Below are 19,472 nucleotides of genomic sequence, written 5' to 3' on the forward strand. Positions count from 1 at the left end.
AAGAATGCCACTAACTGGCAATCTAAGCAATTGTGGAGAGGTTACCTTAAATGCCCTTCCCCGATAATGAGATTGATGACTATCTTATATGCCATCCTAGAATCCTCATCCCAATGGCTGATGAAAGCAGAGGCAGACACCCACAGCTAAATACTGAACTGAATCCTGGAACCCAGTTGCATAGAGGGAGGAGTGATGAGCAAAGGGGTAAAGACCAGGCTGGTGAAACCCACAGAGACAGCTGACCTTAATAAGGGGGAGTTCATGGACCCTAGACTGATGGCTGAGAGGCCAGCATGGGACTGATCCAGAACCCATGAATGCTGGTGTCAATGAGGAAGCCTTGACAATCTAGGCAATCTGTGGGGCCTCAGGTAGTGGATCAGTATTTATCCCTGACATAAAAATGGGCTTTGGGAGAGCATTCCACATGGAGGGGTGTTGTCTCAGCCTGGACACATGGGGAAGGGCCTAGGCCCTGCCCTGGATGATATGACAGACTTTGGAGATCCTCCATAGAGAGCCTCACCCTCCTTGGGGAGAGGAGAGGGGATGGGGTGGAGGATTGGGCTTTGGGCTGTTTGGTGGTTTGGTGGTGGGGAGAGGAGGAGGGGAGGGAAAGGGAGCTGGGATTGACATGTAAAGCAAGTTGTTTCTAATTTAAATAAAAAAAAGAGACAAAAGTTAAAAAAAAAAAAAACAAGCAAAATACCAGGAGGCAAAAACAAAGCCCTATGCTCTTTTCCAGACACTTGGTGGCACTGTAGAGTGGTGATATTATCATGTAAATAAGACAGGTAAACAAATGGCTTCAGATGAGCACCAATGCTTTCAGAGTATTGCTAATCCTACAAATGAAAATAAATAACCACACATGAGGACAAAGCACTGTGTAAGGATGTATGCCAAGGCCTGAAGTGAGTGCTGAGTCTCTTTCTCAATCAACCACTCTCCACTCTTACTTATTTCAGGCAGGATCTCTTACTGAACCTGGAGCTAACTTGTGAAGGAAACCCTTTTGTTGGTTTCCAGATTGCTAGGACTACAGGAGCCTTCACATCTGTCTAGCATTTACATGGGTTCTAGAAATTGATGTTGGTTGCTGACTGGAGTTTACATGGGGCTTTTAATCAGTGGAACAAGCACAGGTTCTCTATGTGGTTTGGGATGCCCATAGTGTGTGATTCCCTATGAACTGAGTTACACGAGGGAAAACCCCAATAGTAAGTGAGGCCCGTGTTTCCTAATGTAAGAGTTCTTACTACCCAGCCAGTGAACTCCAAGAACACAATTGTACATTCTGTCTAGCACATCATTGAAGCATGTAAGATTCAAAAGGAAAGGAATGAGCCCCATTGAGGATGGAACAACATACCCTTAAATGAAGGGACAGAATTAATGGCAGTCTTTTATGGAAAATATTAACAATAACAACATTGAAATGGTGACAGTTACTAGATCCTACATGAGACATTACTATTAATCCTAAAAAAGAATGATTGCATCACAGTTTGTTTTTAATATTTTGATAACTGTATCAATAAGACTGGTTTCTTTTGTAATTCGAATAGGTTATTTATGTATCATAACTACATCCTGAGAAATAGAATTCTTCTCTAGACTGTTGAAGAGGTTGAGGCTGCAAAAGACACTAATAAACCCTAGACAGAGTGGCAGTGTAGCAGTCCAAGCTTCAACACAGAGCCACCTAAATTTCTGCCCCTGTTGCCCTCTCCACCTAAGATGCTTAGTTACTTGGCCAAATCTTATCATTAAATGTTGCCTAGGAGGAGACTCCAGAAGTCCCATAAAGGGAATATAATCAACTCAAAAAAAATGGCAACTATACCTAAACCAATAATAAGGAAATCATGAATTATTTAATTCTGCATTCCAAAAATGTCTGCATGGAAAGCAGACCATAAAAAAAGAGCAAAAGAGTAATTCAATTAGAGCAAGCAAATAAAGCCCTGCTCTACATTACAAACCTCCATGAGCACTGTTCCCTGTTTGGCTCATACTCCCTGCACTAACCAGCAGGGAAGTACATATGTAATCACTCAGAAACACCAGCATCTCCTCAAAGAATATTAATTCCATGAAACTGAAGTCCCTGAGGAATAAAACTAGGTAAAATGGGTATATGTTTGTGTCAAAAAATAGCAAATAGGTTGTAATACAGAGAATACAGGTGAGACAAGATAAAGGTGGTGGCTTCTCATTAGGATGACAGATATGCATTTCTTGACTTCATACTTTCTGGATTTTATCACTAAGGTCCTGAACCCCAGGAAACCCTTCAGTCCTAGAAAAATTAGGGTAGATAGTCACTCACCTTGACAATGATTTTTAATGGATTGCTTTATAATATAATGTCCCTGAATTAGTTTTAATTTCACCAGATGTCAGTGTTCATAGATGACTAAGTGTTCTGAGTGACTAAGCCTGCCCATCTTTTTTTTTTTTTTTTTTTTTTTTTTTTTTTTTTGGTTTTTCAAGACAGAGTTTCTCTGAATTGTTTTGGAGGCTGTCCTGGAACTAGCTCTGTAGACCAGGCTGGCCTTGAACTCACAGAGATCCACCTGCCTCTGCCTCCCAAGTGCTGGGATTAAAGGCGTGTGCCACCAATGCCCGGTAAGCCTGCCCATCTTAAATATGAACTTTAAGTCTTCTGGGAGTATGCTTATTTTAAGACGTAGACACAACCTCTAAATGTGTATTTTTCATAAAACTATAGCCCTATGGAAAATTACTATAATGTCTTACAGGACATAGCCAACCCTAATTTCCCAGTAAACTGATAACTGAATTCATTGGCTGTTCAACTAGACTGTACCTATAACAGGAACCTCTTAAAGTGAAGTCCATGCCGGCATTATAACCAAAGAGCAAGCAACAGCAAGCTGTCACACTCAAAGTCCACATTTTCACAAGGTAGCAATGGCCTTTAATTTTAACTCAGTTGTGTGGATCCTTGAAGATGCTGACCTAACCCAGATATACAAGACTGCTAGACAAGCAAGAAATGATGAATCAACCATGTGTTTGATTTGTAGGAGCTACCCAAGAATCACATGGCTTACCCCTCCAATCTCAGAACATCTTGGTTTGTTGCTAACAGCACTGAATGCCCCTCCCTTGTTCCTTGTAGTCTGAGACCTTCTCATTCCTAAATTGCTCTTTCTGATATCTTTTCTTACCACATAAGTGATAACTTAATCCAAGATATCCTCTTCTTCCTGCTCACACCCGTCAGCAGCAGCTCTCATGTGTCGGGTCCAATCCTTATTGCATTCTCAAGGCTGCCTTAGTGCTTCCAGAATCACCATCTCTTAATACCCACTCCCAGTGAACTTTTGTCCTGGTCCCCAGCTTCATGGCTCCTATTACCATCTGGACATTTAAACACAAAATATAGCACAGATATACAACAGAAGCAGTCAGGTTGTTTGATAAATCTATCCCTTCCCCAGTGTATTAGTAACTTTTTCTCATTGTTGTGACAAAATACCTGGCAATCAAAGTGACCATTCGCTCATGACAGGGACAACATGGCAACAGGCAGGGAAGGCGCGTATGGTTACTGACGTAGGAGGAGACCATTTGATCACACTCTGTTTATGGTCAGGAAATAGAGATTAATGAAGGTTACAGCTCACTTGCTTTCTCCTTTTATTCAGTTCAGGACTCCAATTCACAGCATAGTACTACTCACACTTAAGGTGAGTCTTCTAATCGAATGTAGAAAATCTTTCATGGGTATGCCTATAGGCGTATCTAATCTAGATGATCTCTCATGGCCATGCCCAAAGGCAATTGTGATTCAGACAATCCCTTACAGGGATGCCTGGAAGCTTGTCTCTTAGACAATGATTGACTTAAACCACTTAACCTGCATCCTCTTTTTCTGTGAAGAACATCTCTAGCCCATGTGCCAGGCCATGTGCAAATAATCTCATCATCCCCTGCCTCAAACTCCTTTCCCCTGCATAACTGATAAATTGCCAAATCCAAGCAAGTCTAATTTTGCTTATAATGAATGTATTTTTCCACAGCAATTGTTGAATTTACCACAAAAGGTTTATAATTTTGAATACTAAAACCGATGTTTACTTTAAAATCTTGATGCACAGCTCCTTTCAGAAGTAGATGCAAAGCCAGGAGACATGGGTAAATAGCTCATTGCACCAATGCTTGGCCCAGAATTTGGATGTCCAGAACACACATACAAGCTAGTAGTGCACATTTGTAACCCTGAGACTCTTAGAACAAGATGGGAGGCATACAAGAGAATCACTAGAAGCTCTTGGGCTAGCTAAGCTGGGATGCTCAAACAAGAAAGCCAACCCCAAACAAGGTGATAGGCACAACACCTAAGGGTGACCTCTTACCTCTACACCTGTACCATGGAGTATGTACACAGACACACAGACACACACACACACACAAACACAAACACACACACATCAGATAACAATAACAAAAGAAGTAGCTGTAAATTTCATATGTAAGTTTTCAGAAGGTGTATAGGAGGAAGACGTTGTTTTGACAACCACAGAATCATATGAATCTGAGAAACAAATGCATCAAGAGTACTCAATAAGAAATACTTACTATGTTCCTCTCATTCTAACCCACACGGTGTTCATTACTCCCAACTCTAGTAGACTGGGATAGCATAAAGAAATGTTTTTAAAGTGATGATTTTTTTTCTAGATGAGGTTAAACATAAAAATAAACAATGGTCTCTTACCTCATACTCACCAAATCCTAATCCTTACCCCACCCAAATTAAGGTCCATGCACCATGGGGAAGTACATCACCTCCTAAAATCTCTGCCGTTTATGATACTGATATTAATGGACTTCCACAGTGAGAAGGTTTCTCAGGTGAGTGAGAATATAAAGGGTTTGAAAAACTACTCGATTAGAGGAAACTCTCATTAGTTCCAGCAAGTTAGCAAGCCATAAAGAGTGTCAGGGCCTACAGGAGTTTGGATCCCAAGAGAAGAGTCTAAGTGAGCTCTAATTAGCTCAGTGATTGAGTCAAGCTGAGATTGACAAATTGGAATTAGAGAATGGGTGGAAATCTATCTCAACATTATTCCATCATTATTTACATTTTGGGACTCATTTTGTAACTAACAGGAAATAAAAGTAGCTTCTCTCATTATAATTGAAATTTCATTTTTATAGAGAAAGGAAAATATAGCTCAAAATAACATGGCAAACTACTGCTGGGTTGGTCACCCCAGCAAGGGCACTCACTGAGTGACAGGGTTTGCTGGCTATATTGGGCCACTGATACTCTTCCCTTGGGAAAGTCACGTGAATTCATCTAGTGTTTAATCTCATACATTCAGCCCTATGTTAGGGACACAAGTCTATAGTACAACATTCAAAGTTCTAAGATTCACTTCATGTATTTTAGAAGGCAATTTACAACCAAAGGATGAAAACAAGAAGACTAAAATTCTATTCTTCACCTTGGTATAAAAATTTGAGATGATAATATTAACATTTTAGCAGCATTTCACAATTTTTAACATTCTTGTATCATCTTAATAGTCACCAAGCTTTCTACCAGTTCAACAGTCTCATATATCATATAAATATAAAAATTTCATATTACTTTATACATACAAGTATTTACCTAATACTAATATAAATAAGAACAACTAAAACAAATGAATTATTAATAATTTACCTTTGTCTAAGAACTCCATATTACAATGGATTTTTGTGCTTAAGTTACTTTGGGTAGTAAATCTAAATAGCACATTTTAGCAATTCAATATATGAAAATGCCAATAATATCCAATATTCTAAAAACAAACTTCCTTGACACAATTGTGGAAACACCTATAATTCATGTTAAAGTCTGGATTTCTGTGTTCTGAGACAGATGCAGGAAGGTCACAGAATGTTCCCTAAGTTTACATTTCCAAAGAGTGTTTCATCATTTGCTTCATATTTTCCTTCTGTTTGCTCATTTCTATCTAACGATAATTCTGAAGGAAGATTGTGTGTCAAAAATACTACCTTGAAAAGCATGTTTACCTATTGTTCCTTATAAAAACCTTCAAGATGCCTTTCACCTTCATATTCAAAATAAGGCCAAAGAAAAGTGTAGCCATTGTCTCATTGGCCCTTTATTTTCTGCACTGAAATGGAGGGATCTAAATATTTTTTCCATTATCTGCTTATGCCACCATGGTCCTCTCTTCTTAGGGCATGCTCCTGGATGTGAGTAAGAACTGTGGGCACAGATGGAAGCCAAAACAATGCTGTTTATCCCAGTCTCCAAGTAATGGATGGTACAACAGCAGCCCAGTATGTTTGAAGCGTTGAAGATGATCATTAAGAAGGAAAGAAGGTAGAGCCATAACACTAAGCATTTTAGGTAACACAAAAGACAAGGAAATTCAACCCTTCGACCAATCTGTCTCCTAGGGTTCTGAATTTCTGATTTGTACAGGCTAACAGACTCTAAGTAGAGTCTGCCTGCTGAGGAAAGACAGCACATACTTATCTAGCTCTAAACACCTTTTGAATGAAGTCAGCAGATACATCTGCTCTTAATTATATACATACACATACACACATGTAAACACGCATACAGTGGTAGATTAAAGACAGCTGCAAATGCTTAGCTAGTCTTCTCTGTCAGCCATGGAGACTAGCATTCCTCCCCTGAATCTGTGCTGAACTTTGGGTCTTCTCTGACTAACAGAATGTGAGAGCCAAGATATTCTGAGGCTGTGAGGACTACCTCAGAAGAAACACAGGTTTCACCTAATTCCCATGGCTCACTTACTCCGGTGGCACGCTCTGAGGCTACTCTTTCTTGGATGCCACCACCATGCTGTAAGGAAAGCCAAACAGAAACCCTAAGAAAATACCAGAGCTGTCTTAGCCAGTTTTCCTGAATAAGCTGCCAGCCAATAACCAATATTAACAGCCAGTAGCATGAGTATTCATTCAATTGGAGATTTTAGATGAGCAGCCCAGACACCATCTGATGACAGTAAGAAAATCTAAATGGAAACCCTTTAGTCTACTATTCCTCCACCAAATTGTGAGAAAAATAAAATGTGTATTTAATATGGCTAGGTTTATGACAAGTTTAGAAAATAAAGATAGAACCACAGAATATCCACAACCAAATACAAACATTCTGGTACTATGCATCAAAATAAGAACTCTGGTAATTCAAGTCTAAATGTCCTTGTCTCCTATTTCTTAGTAAAGGAGAATAAGTGGGTGGTAATCTTCATGACCTTTTAGTACCTCCTAAATGTTACAAGACAAAAATGATAACTATTCCAACTACAGAAACACCACCAATGTATGTGTTCAGGTCATAACTGGTATTCTATATCTAAATGTTTATGTATATGTATCATTCTAAATTAGACATAATCTCAGCTAGTAAAAAAAAACAGTAAATAAAGCCAATTGCCTTCATCCATCCATTCACTGACTGTTTATTTCTTTTTAGTTGTGTCTGTATGGAGGTTATGTGCATGTGTACATGGGTGCCCATGGGGGTCAGAGGCATTGGATGTCCCTGGAGTTGTAGGTAAATGTGAGTCACTTAATGTGGGTGCTGGAAACCAAAAGTGAGGTCTCCTCTGCTAAGAGTATCACACGCTCTTAACTGTTCAAACATCTCCCCACCCCAAATAAAACCAATTCTATGATCTTCTTTCAGAAATTATTTTATGAATACAGTCATCTTTCCTCACATCACCAACATCTTACAATGCTTTGCAGTTTAACCAGGAAATGCCTTAACTGTTGCCATGTTTGAAGGTCACATGGCTTCCTCGATGAGACTCTCTTATGTTCAAAGTACCCAAGTACTGAAAATCAGAGCAAACAAAAGGACCATTATAAAAGAAAAAAACAGTACCCCTCATTCATGTCTTCAAATAAGACTAGTTCAAAGCAAGAGAGGAAATGAAACTGGGAAATCTACCATCACATTCACACTGAGAAGGATTCTAGAGACCACACGATATGTAGCCATGCACTTTGCAGCAGAATCCTATCTTTGGGGATTGTAACACATCCCCTCCACTAAAACTTCACTGTAGAGTGTGTGTGTGTGTGTGTGTATGTATGTATGTGTGTGTGTGTGTTTCCCAAGACTGAGAGAGCTCTTCTAGAAGATGCTCTAGAAGCATTATAAATTCTCTCATGTAAGATAAGGTCAAAATATGAAGGGAAAAGTTCAATGGATTTTTTTGCCAATTGGCCAACTATTCTTTAGGAAGATTTGGGATTGATATCTTAGATTTGAGAGAGCTTGTTCTCAAGACCTAGCACATCTATAAAGGATACAGCTAATTCTTCCAGCACTGATGAGGCAACACAGATATGTTTGCTTGCATGAAGCAAAATTATCTTACATTAAACCACAAGATCAAGTTCTTCACAATGTCCTCATCTTACTGCTTTTAATACCACAGGGAGACATTTACAGCCTTCTCAGAGTCCAGTGTCTATAAAGACAGACCACCTTAAAGAAAAATACCATCATGTTTAAGACTGTGGTGCCTTAGACTGGTAGACAGTGATGCCTTGGACTAGGGTAGTAAAGCCCTGTTTTTATGGAAAAGGATGGGTCTGAGGTCATTCCATAAAATTGATTTCCCAGAAAATGGAAATAGGCAATTTACTCTAAGAATTTTATTGAAAAATTATGCTATTCTATTTGAATAATGATGGGAATGTTCTACACATTTCCTTTATTAATGAATTAAAATACACAAAACACCATAAAATTATATTAGAGGTTCAAAAGTATCACTTAAATCTTCTTTACCAGTCACTTTCATTTTGTAAAATCAGCAGTTCCATTAAAATCGTATTATGTAAAAATGGGTTTTTACTGTAATAATAGTTATTACCTATTTAGCTCCCAAGGATGTTGTGAAAATTAAATAATAAGCCTTTGTAAAGCAAATACAAAGTGTGGCTGATATCAGAGGCCAAGAGGGGCAGCCAGATGGCAAAAAGAAAGGAAAAGAGCACCCCTAGTCCACCACAAATCACAGCCTTCACCTCCAATTCCATCACTACAAACACTTGAAGCAGTGGTCATGTGGAATGATGCGATCTCATTTCATCTTCTTAATATTATGATATATTAATCTTAGCCCTCATGTTATATAGATGAGGATCATTTACACAGTTGGTAAATGTCAGGAATCCAATAGTGAACCCAGGTTTACCCTACTTCATGGCTCAATCTATATCCACTGAAGAATTCCCCATTTTCTTAGTGTCTTATAATCAAGCTTTGAATTTGTATCCCATCTTTCACAGTCCATTTCACATACCTTTTCCTCCAAGAGTCACCGTTCCACTATTCATCGAAGACAGTTTGCTTCTAAACACACTGTGTTTGTTGTAGTTTGGGATTATTATTATTCATTGTATGTTTTATTAACACAGATGAACGACTGGGAGTCTGAGAACATGAGCATAGCTTACTCATTTTTGGTGCTTAGGTACTAAATACATGATAGTAACCGCAAACACAAGGCAAATGATTTTACCAGTGGTTCATTTTGATAGGTTCCCATCAAAGCAATTTCTCTGGTTTTTCTAAGAGCAAATATGTCATACATCAAATTGCTTTTTATTTTTAACAAATAAAAAGCATTTGTTTTTGTTTCTGGTTAAATGAATAATGTGAATAGTGAGCACTAAAATACAATTTGACAGATTTTCATGGATCAAAGCTGGTAGATGGGGTAACTTTAAAAAGATGGGAGCTACAATAAAGAAAGCTAGGTATGGATCTCAATGGTAAGGTCGTTTCCTACAATGTACAAGGCTGAAGGTCTGAGTGCCAGTGAGTGATTGTGTGTGTGTGAGGAGGGTGGGAGTGTCCAGGCACACATGTGTATATGTGTATGGGTGTATGTGTGTGTGCTGTATATGTGTTCATATGTATAATGCATGTGCACATGTGTGGGAGAGACAGTGAAAGAGGGGAAAGAGAGAGAAGAGGGTTTTCTGCCCTACTTCCAACTGGGTAGAATCTGCATGGGTTGCCTCTCATTTTTCTGTCCCATATTCTTCATTTGTAAAATCATGGATAAGAACAGGATCTACATACAAAGCAGTTGTGAGAATCCAGTAAAAATGTCCCCGTAGCAGAACACAGTAAAAAGCACGCACCAAGCACTGTCATCCAAAAAATAAACACAATTGCTTTTCACAGACTTGGACATTCTCGAATGTGGTACTATGGAAAACATTTCAACCTCAGAGATTCATTTTTGCTGATAAATTATGTGTGTCAGAACTAAGCTCATGCCCTTCGTTCAAGCAGTATCTAACTTGTGCCAGACTTGGTGAACACACTTGAATTAAAGAAGGCTGGGAACTAAAGAAACAAAAACAGTAAGGAGAGGGTGAGGAATCAAGATGTAGGCAAATCTACAGGGAAACACAGGAACTACGTCAACATGAAGACCCTCCAGAGGCCAGAATATCAAGAAGATTTGTCAAAGAACAACACAGAAGCTCCTGTCTCAGACCCAACATTGAAGGGCCCAAATGGATTTAATTGCTGGCCACTATCAGACAATCTGCTGACCTCAAAAAAGAGGCTTGCACAAGAGCAGGAAAAAACAATGGGCAAAGAACAAGGTTTTCATAGCATGTTCCATGGCTCCTTTTTCTCCCCTCTTTATTCACTTGAGTGCTAAATATGACAAACGATAACTGGGTATGTCTTAAACACACCCCCTGCCTTCAGTTCACAATGACACAGCTGGGTGGATTAAAAGATACCTTCTATGTCACCTATAGCTGTATTCCCAGCCCTCCTATGCCTACAGCATAGATTTGTGTGTTTCAGAGCGACTTCCTGGAGAATCCAAGCCCATAATCTGAGCTGACAGTGATCACAGTGATGAAGGATAAGGGGAAACACCAAGGGCTCCCAGGCATCAGAGCACACAGTAGACAAAGCTTACAACACCATGCAAGATAGCTGAGACTGCTGCTTGCTAATCATCAAAGCGCCAAATACGCTAAAGGTTTGGCAGCTTTCAATAGCTTCCCTAGCTTCCTGCATGAATTGTGGGAAATGTCTAGCTTCATGGGGAAACCACACCCTGGGGCAAATCCACTGGCTAGATTCAGCAAAGGCAAGGCCGAAGAAGAGATTTTTTTTTCTTTGCAGTATAGGAAAGACTTACAAGCCTGTTTATTCAAAAAGTTCCATCCTCCATTGAAGACATAAGCAAATAGTGGGGAAAATGGATATTAATATTTCAACTTTACATTTGACAGCTCATATGGCCCATCTTTCATTTTTCTTTGCAGTTATAAAGACATCACAGTGGACTGCCAAGTGACCAGTGTGCTTTGTCTGGCTCTGATATTGTAAATAACATGAACAACATATGTACTCTGTTTTTACTTTACTCATAGTACTATTGGGAAAAAAACGTACTATGCTGCTTAAAAATAAGGAATTCAAATCAAATTTCTTGGGTTCAAATCCCAACTCTTCTGAATTGCAAGTTGTGCAACTCTGACCATGTATATTATTTAGCTGCCATGAATTTCTGTTTTTCTGTCTGTAGAATGAAAACAATGGCCTTACTCTATTCACAGGTTAACTAACTACACAAAGAACAGACCCTGATACATTGTCAATTCTCAGTAAATGTCTGACATTATTATTGATTCATAGATAGACAAATGTTCTCTCTCCATTGTAGAACATTTGTTTACTGTAACCTTGAAATAGCCACATTGACCGTGATGGAATTAGGTTTTGTGGTGTTCAATAAACATGTCCTAATTACCTGGAACTTTGATGGACTCTCCTTTAAGGAAAATGAATGTTTTAAATATGAGTGTGCTTTGGTGTATTTCGAAATTATGTTTTTTCTACATCTGCTGTCTTCCACTGATCCAAGTTTTTTAAAGCTAATAATAGTAAATGACACACAACAATAATAGTAGGTGATACACAAAGGAAACAATTTCAAAAGACACAGAAGAGCAGAAAAATCATTCCCAACTATTCATATGACAAGGAATTAATTTCTAGAATATACAAGGAACTCAAGGGTTGGCCGTGTAGCTGAGTGATAGTGTGCTTGCCAAATAAATAATTTAACTAAACACCAAAAGAACAAATAATCTAATCAATAAACAGATTAACTTGATTGACAGGTAGTCCTCAAAGAAGGAAGTGAAAATCCAATACATATGTGAAACATACTCAGTATCCTTAGTCATAAAGGGAATGCAAACCAAAACTACACTGAAGATTCCATCTCATCCCAGCAAAAATAGCTACCAATAAGTAAAGAAATGACAACAAATGCTTGCAAGGATATTAGGGAGAAAGGACACTTACCACTAATGGGAATGGAAACTGATTCAACCACTGTATAAAACAATATCGAGGTTCCTTAAAAACCTTAGCATGCTTCCTCCCTCATATTAACCTCTCTATGCAACTGTTTATTTCTACTCTTTTCCTGTCTTGAATTACGTCATGTAATCTCATACCCAGCAGATCTGGTTGAGTTCAGGTCATCTGTTTCCTATCACAGCTGGTTTCACTTACTGGGTAAAATCAATACGTCATCACCAGGTCCTGGGATGGTCTGATTGTATCCTCCCCAGCCTTTTGCAACATCTTGCCATGTTTCAGGAAGGCTCCATTTTAAAGCTGATTCAGGGACAGATGTAGAAGCTATAATACACAGGAAAAGTGCAAAGTTAACTATGAAAACCCAAGTCTTTGTGACAAGTTCAACTTTCACCTTTCAAACTAGCTGGTTTTGAATATGAGAAGCTTCTATAAAACATTCCGTAGCAAGAAACAAGCTGTTACCCAACTTCTACACTTTTGAGATACATACACCAAGCTTATTAAACACTGGAATTCTGCTTCATTATACATATTATATAGCTTATTATGGATCGTTTTGAAAATGCTAATAAAGAAAAGTTAATAATTGCCCCAAACCTCACCACATAATAATTACCACAATCAACCTTTTATTTGTGTTTCCTCCCATAATATCTCAGTGTTATAATTGAAATTATATATAATTGAAATTATATAAATTATATCATATCCAATCTTATTTTGTTAGTCTAGTTGTTTTTCTTAAGTATTTTCTAATGACATTAAAGCTCTTTGTAAACACCATTTAAATGATTGCATAATATTCCATCATACTAGCAATCCATTTTTCTCTTACTCTGTAACATCCAACATGGAGAGTCTTTCTCACGGTAAACAACATGATTTGAGCAGTCTCTATGCAAATCTACCCATAATCCTGATCATCTTCAAAAAAATGGATTCCTTCCTGGAATGGCTGAGTCATAGTATGAGCTTCTCACAGCTCCTGATGTATGATGGCAGGACTATGACCTGGACATTTCTTGTAATAGTAATTTATCTACAGATCATAATTCTTTATTGATTCTATGCCTGACCATAAGCGTTCCAGTGGCACCACACCATGGGATTGATAACTACTAACCACTTTCTAAAGAGACTTCTAGAACTACATTGTGGACATTATCATGTTGAGCTGTATCCAGTTGCCTTTTTCTGGTTTTGTTTGTTATTTTTCATGATACCATTAGGGGCCAGGAAGATTGTGACAAAAAGTAAAATAAATTGCCACCACTGACAGGGTGAAGAGAATCTCTTCTATTAGTGGTCACAAATAATGACTGTCTTTTGGGGGGTGGGAGAGTTCCTAATAGAAGTTTGAGTCTGAAATAAATTTAAAAAAAACATTACCCTTGCTTCCACAGGTATGTGGCCAAAATGTGGTTCATATGGAGGCATGTACATTAGCTCATGCAAAGTTGAGAATTGAGATGTGAAAGGGAAATCAAAAGAAGCTTCATGAGATGGAGTTAGAAAGAAGCAATGATGAGTCTGAAAAAATAACAAGTAACCAGAGAGTGAAATATTATGAAGGCAGAGAGACCAAAGATTTCAAGACCATTAGGGTAGAAGTTGATGAGTTCTATCAACTTCTAATGAATTGAGCATATGGCATTTGGATAAGGTGGAAATATCCAAACAGAGATGCACAGCAAGGAATGAACAACATGGTGCTGAAAGGGAAGAGAGAACACTGAGCAAGAAAGGTAGGTTTGGTCATCATCTGCCAATAGGTCGTATTTCAGTCTTGAAGATGAAAATAGTATTAACAAATATATCAGAATAGATAAACACAACCCCAGATGTCAAAAGCATGGGAATAACCTGATAGTTTTCCAAACAGTGCTCAAATATAAAGCAGTAATGGTCTAATTTGAGCTCCAGAATAGCTCAAAAGGATACAGACTGTGGTCACTCAGAATTTATAAACAATTACACCATAAATACAGCACACTTCTTAGAGTAGGCCTATCTCAGAAAGGAGCTTTACATATAGTTTATAAATGCTGACACTGCTGTGCCTCTGACATTGTAATATTCTGTATCCTCTGCTGTGGTTCCTTCTCAATATGGTCCAAACAGTACAAGGGAACAGAACAAAGGCTTAAGTGCATTTGTTGGTATAACCACTGACTAGTACCACAGAGGCCAGGCAGGGTATTTGATGTTCTATGTACAGTAATTTATTCCATGGACAGTGACTAGGCTCTTCAAAACTTCAGGAAGTCTCAAAACAAACAAAAGAAAACAGAAAAATAGTTGCTTCAAATTTATATCAACATCGTGCACTGATGCCATCATAACTCTAATTTATAAAAGGGCTGGAATTATTTCTAATTGAACAACCCAAACCTTCCAGGGACTATGTTAATGATGGATGTTACACACAAATTCCATCCTGCCTTAAGAATCTGTTTCATCTCTTTCTTTGAGGCTTCAATAACCTTAATCCCCAAGCCACACAAAGATACAACTAAGAAAGAGAACTTCAGACCAATATCCCTCATGAACATTGATGCAAAAATACTCAATAAAATACTGGCAAATCAGATCCAAGAACACATCAAAACAATCATTCACCACGATCAAGTAGGTTTCATCCCAGGGATGCAGGGATGGTTCAACACACGAAAATTCATTAACGTAATCCACCATATAAACAAGCTGAAAAACAAAAATCACATGATCATCTATCTAGATGCTGAAAAAGCCTTCGACAAAATCCAACACCCCTTCATGATAAAGGTCTTGGAGAGATCTGGGATAACAGGGACATACTTAAACATAATAAAAGCTATATACAGTAAACCAACAGCCAACATCAAACTAAATGGACAGAAACTCAACGCAATTCCTCTAAAATCAGGAACAAAACAAGGCTGTCCACTCTCTCCATACCTTTTCAACATGGTACTTGAAGTTCTAGCTATTGCCATAAGACAACAAAGGGGGATTAAGGGGATACAAATTGGGAAGGAAGAGGTCAAACTTTCACTGTTTGCAGACGATATGATAGTTTACATCAATGACCCAAAGAACTCTACCAGGGAACTCTTACAGCTGATTAACACCTTCAGCAAAGTGGCAGGCTACAAGATCAACGCAAGAAAATCAGTAGCCCTACTTTATACAGATGATAAAAGGGCTGAAAGAGAAATCAGAGAAACATCACCCTTTACAATTGCCACAAACAACATAAAATACCTTGGGGTAACGTTAACCAAACAAGTGAAAGACCTGTATCGTAAGAACTTTGAATCTTTAAAGAAAGAAATTAAAGAAGCCCTCAGAAAATGGAAAGATCTCCCATGTGCTTGGATAGGTAGGATCAATGTAGTAAAAATGGCAATCCTGCCAAAAGCAATCTACAGATTCAATGCAATCCCCATTTAAATCCCAGCACAATTCTTCACAGACCTTGAAAGAACAATAATCAATTTTGTATGGAAAAACAAAAGACCCAGGATAGCCAAAACAACCCTGTTCAACAAGGCAACGTCCGGAGGCATCACCTTCCCTGACCTCAAGCTCTATTCCAGAGCTATAGTCCTGAAAACAGCTTGGTATTGGCACAAAAATAGACAGGTAGACCAATGGAATCGAATTGAAAACCCGGGTATTAACCCACACGCGTACGAACATCTGATCTTTGACAAAGAAGCTAAAAATATAACAATGGAATAAAGAAAGCATCTTCAACAAATGGTGCTGGCATAACTGGAGACTGGCATGTAGAAGAATGCGGATCGATCCATGTTTATCGCCATGCACAAAACTTAAGTCCAAATGGATCAAAGACCTCAACATAAATCCAACCACACTGAACCTCTTAGAAGAGATAGTGGGTGGTACCTTGAACGAATTGGTACAGGAGACAGCTTCCTGAACATAACAACAGTAGCACAGACAGTGAGATCAACAATTAATAAATGGGACCTACTGAAACTGAGAAGCTTCTGTAAGGCAAAGGACACAGTCAGCAAGACAAAAAGGCAGCCCACAGAATGGGAAAAAATATTCACTAATCCCACATCTAACAGAGGGTTGATCTCCAAAATTTACAAAGAATTCAAGAAGCAAGTCTCCAAAACACCAAAGGACCCAATTAAAAAGTGGGCTGCAGAACTAAATAGAGAGTTGTCAATAGAGGAGTCTAAAATGGCTGAGAGGCACTTGAGAAAGTGCTCAACATCCTTAGCCATCCGGGAAATGCAAATCAAAACAACTCTGAGATACCATCTCACTCCTGTCAGAATGGCTAAAATCAAAAACACCAATGACAATTTATGCTGGAGAGGATGGGGTGAAAGGGGGACACTCCTCCATTGCTGGTGGGAGTGTCAACTGGTTCAGCCACTTTGGAAATCAGTATGGAGATTCCTCAGAAAAATGGGAATAAACCTACCACAAGACCCAGCAACTCCACTCTTAGGCATATATCCAAAAGATGCCCATTCATACAACAAAGATGTCTGTTCCACTATGTTCATAGCAGCTTTATTTGTAACAGCCAGAACTTGGAAGCAACCTAGATGTCCCTCAACCGAAGAGTGGATAGAGAAAATGTGGTACATCTACACAATGGAGTACTATTCAGCAGAAAAAAACAATGGAATCATGAGATTTGCAGGCAAATGGATGACACTAGAAGAAACCATCCTGAGTGAGGTAACCCAGTCACAAAAAGAGAAACATGGCATGTACTCTCTCATATATGGATTTTAGACGTAGATCTGGGGAGTGCCACCCTACAATCCTATGGCCAGAGAGTCTGGGAAACAGAAACTTCATTTAGTGGCTGATCGAAGAAGAGGCAGAGTCCCTTAGTTATGTACTGAGCTGAACTCAAGAAAGCCAGTAACAGAGTGGGAGGACTGATGATCAAAGAGATTAAGACTGGGCTGGTTTAACCCCCAGAAACAGCTGACCAGAAAAAGGTTAACTCTTAAATCCCAGGCATCAGCCTAGGAATCCAGCATGGGACTGATCAAGACCCCTGAATCTGGGTGTCAGTGAGGAGGCCTAGGTAATCTATTGAGCCTTGGGCAGCAGATCAGTACCCATCCCAAGTATACACACGGACTTTGGACTCCCATAGAACAATGTGAGGTGCACTCTCACCCTGAACTCTTGGGGAAGGGTCTAGGCCCTGCCCTATATGAAATGACAGACTATAGACACCCCCATGGAGGGCCTCACCCTCCCTGGGGCAATGAGGGGATAATGGGGGGGTGTTGGGGGGAGGCCATGGGAGGAGGGGAGGGTAAGGGAGAGGGACCTGGAACTGACTTGTGAAGCAACCTTGTTTCTTATCTAAATTTAAACTGGAAAATAAAATTAAAAAAAAGAATCTGTTTCAGTTTCTTGTTAGTTATTAGGTTTCTGAATGGCTAATGTTGTGCTGAAAGCTGGAGAAAGAAATTAAACTAAATTAATTAAATTAAATTTTAAAAAAGCAGTCAGCAATGTACTGTACTGCTTATCTTTTCTTGGAATCTTGTGCAACAGAATAAGTTCAAGATGAGATCTTGCTATCAGTAAAATTTTATAAAAGAGAGTGTTACAAGCCAACTATTGAGTTTGGCATCAGGGCATCCTCGATCAAGATGAGTATCCGGGAGGAACTGGGGAGGGAACAAAATATGTTCAAACTAAATTGAATGAAAAAAATTACAAATAAAAAGAGGGTGGTAACAGTGCAGCGATTGAGGTAGAAAGGATACTACAGAGGACTGAGGGATGGACTGGAGATGAGAAAAAAAAGAGACCAGGTTGGACCTCCAAAAGCTCATTGCATTTAGCATTGGAGGCTGTGAGCCTCTTCTCTGAAACCTTGAGGTCACTCTTGGTGAGGACCAACATTTATAACAAATGCTCATCCTATTTCTCTTTACAAATTTGTTAATCACCAGCAGCTCAAATTTGAAGTGGTCTCAAGCTGAATGTATCAGGCAAATATTTCCATCTACTCCTTTACTCTTCATTCACCTCCTCCTGATTTCTGTGGCGCTGCATCGAGGAAACTAGTCTTTCAAGAAGTATCCATGATAAATAACAGCAACAAGGAGATTCATCATACACGGTTATTGGGGGGAGGTTGATTGGCTGATTTCTTTGCACAGTCCTAGAATTTTGCTGTCCACCATCTCCTCACAAATGTGTTCACTTAACAGGCTCTCTATTAATGGATCAATGGAGAGACTTCACAGCATATTAACAACAGTTTCCACTGCATTGCATACTCATTCTAAAGCTTGTAATTGGTTAACACATAGGTAGAACTTCACTAATCATACCATTGTTTGTGGAAAACTAGTCTTGATAGTGCAATAAATGCATTGTTTTTCATAGATAACCTTATTAAATAAAATGCACTACCATAGTTTAAATGTATTATTAAACTTTAAAGTCTGTAACATGGAAGTCAAGGAAATACCTGGAGCTCTCTTAGCTGAAATATTTTTTCTGATGACTTCATATGGATTGTTATATTTTTCTGCCCTAAATTAAGAGAGGAAAACTGGCTCTAGCTTAGTTTCATGTGTTGATTAATATATGATTAATATATATCCCCCCAAATAATATAAGCATATTAGAGGCAACATGGTACAGCAAAAAGAATACAGGGCTGAGTTAACATACGTGATGTCTTACCAAGGCTCAACTACTGACTGATGATATGACCACATAAACTGTTTTATGGCTAGGTGTCACATGTAGTCCCACATACACTAAAGTACGATGGTACAAGACATTCTTTCCAACTGGTGTGAACCTAACAAATAAGGATGCACCCAATTTTATGTAATTTGGAGACAAGATTTTCAGACAGAAAAGAATTTGGTAATAGCTATTTAAAAGGAAATTTTAAACTAATTATTTTGTCATTCATTTGACATCTGCCAGAGACATTAAGACATCATAAAGGTAAAAGCCACTTTTTCTTTTTTTTCTTTCTCACTGTTGTCACACACACACACACACACACACACATGCATACGTGCACACACACCTA

At 38.7% G+C, this 19,472-nt stretch overlaps 1 protein-coding gene across 1 annotated transcript in view; it reads right to left on the minus strand.

Moving 5' to 3' along the window:
• The window catches only part of Pkhd1 (PKHD1 ciliary IPT domain containing fibrocystin/polyductin), a 424,327-nt gene that overhangs the window by 160,999 nt on the left and 243,856 nt on the right, over window positions 1-19,472 (minus strand). Inside the window, exon 51 of the mRNA XM_005072284.4 lies at window positions 12,611-12,739. Within this exon, the coding sequence (XP_005072341.1) occupies window positions 12,611-12,739 (129 nt within the window). The remainder of the gene's footprint in view (window positions 1-12,610; window positions 12,740-19,472) is intronic.

The sequence above is a fragment of the Mesocricetus auratus genome, unplaced genomic scaffold (assembly GCF_017639785.1).
Source record: "Mesocricetus auratus isolate SY011 unplaced genomic scaffold, BCM_Maur_2.0 Super-Scaffold_100021, whole genome shotgun sequence".
Lineage (NCBI taxonomy): Eukaryota > Metazoa > Chordata > Mammalia > Rodentia > Cricetidae > Mesocricetus > Mesocricetus auratus.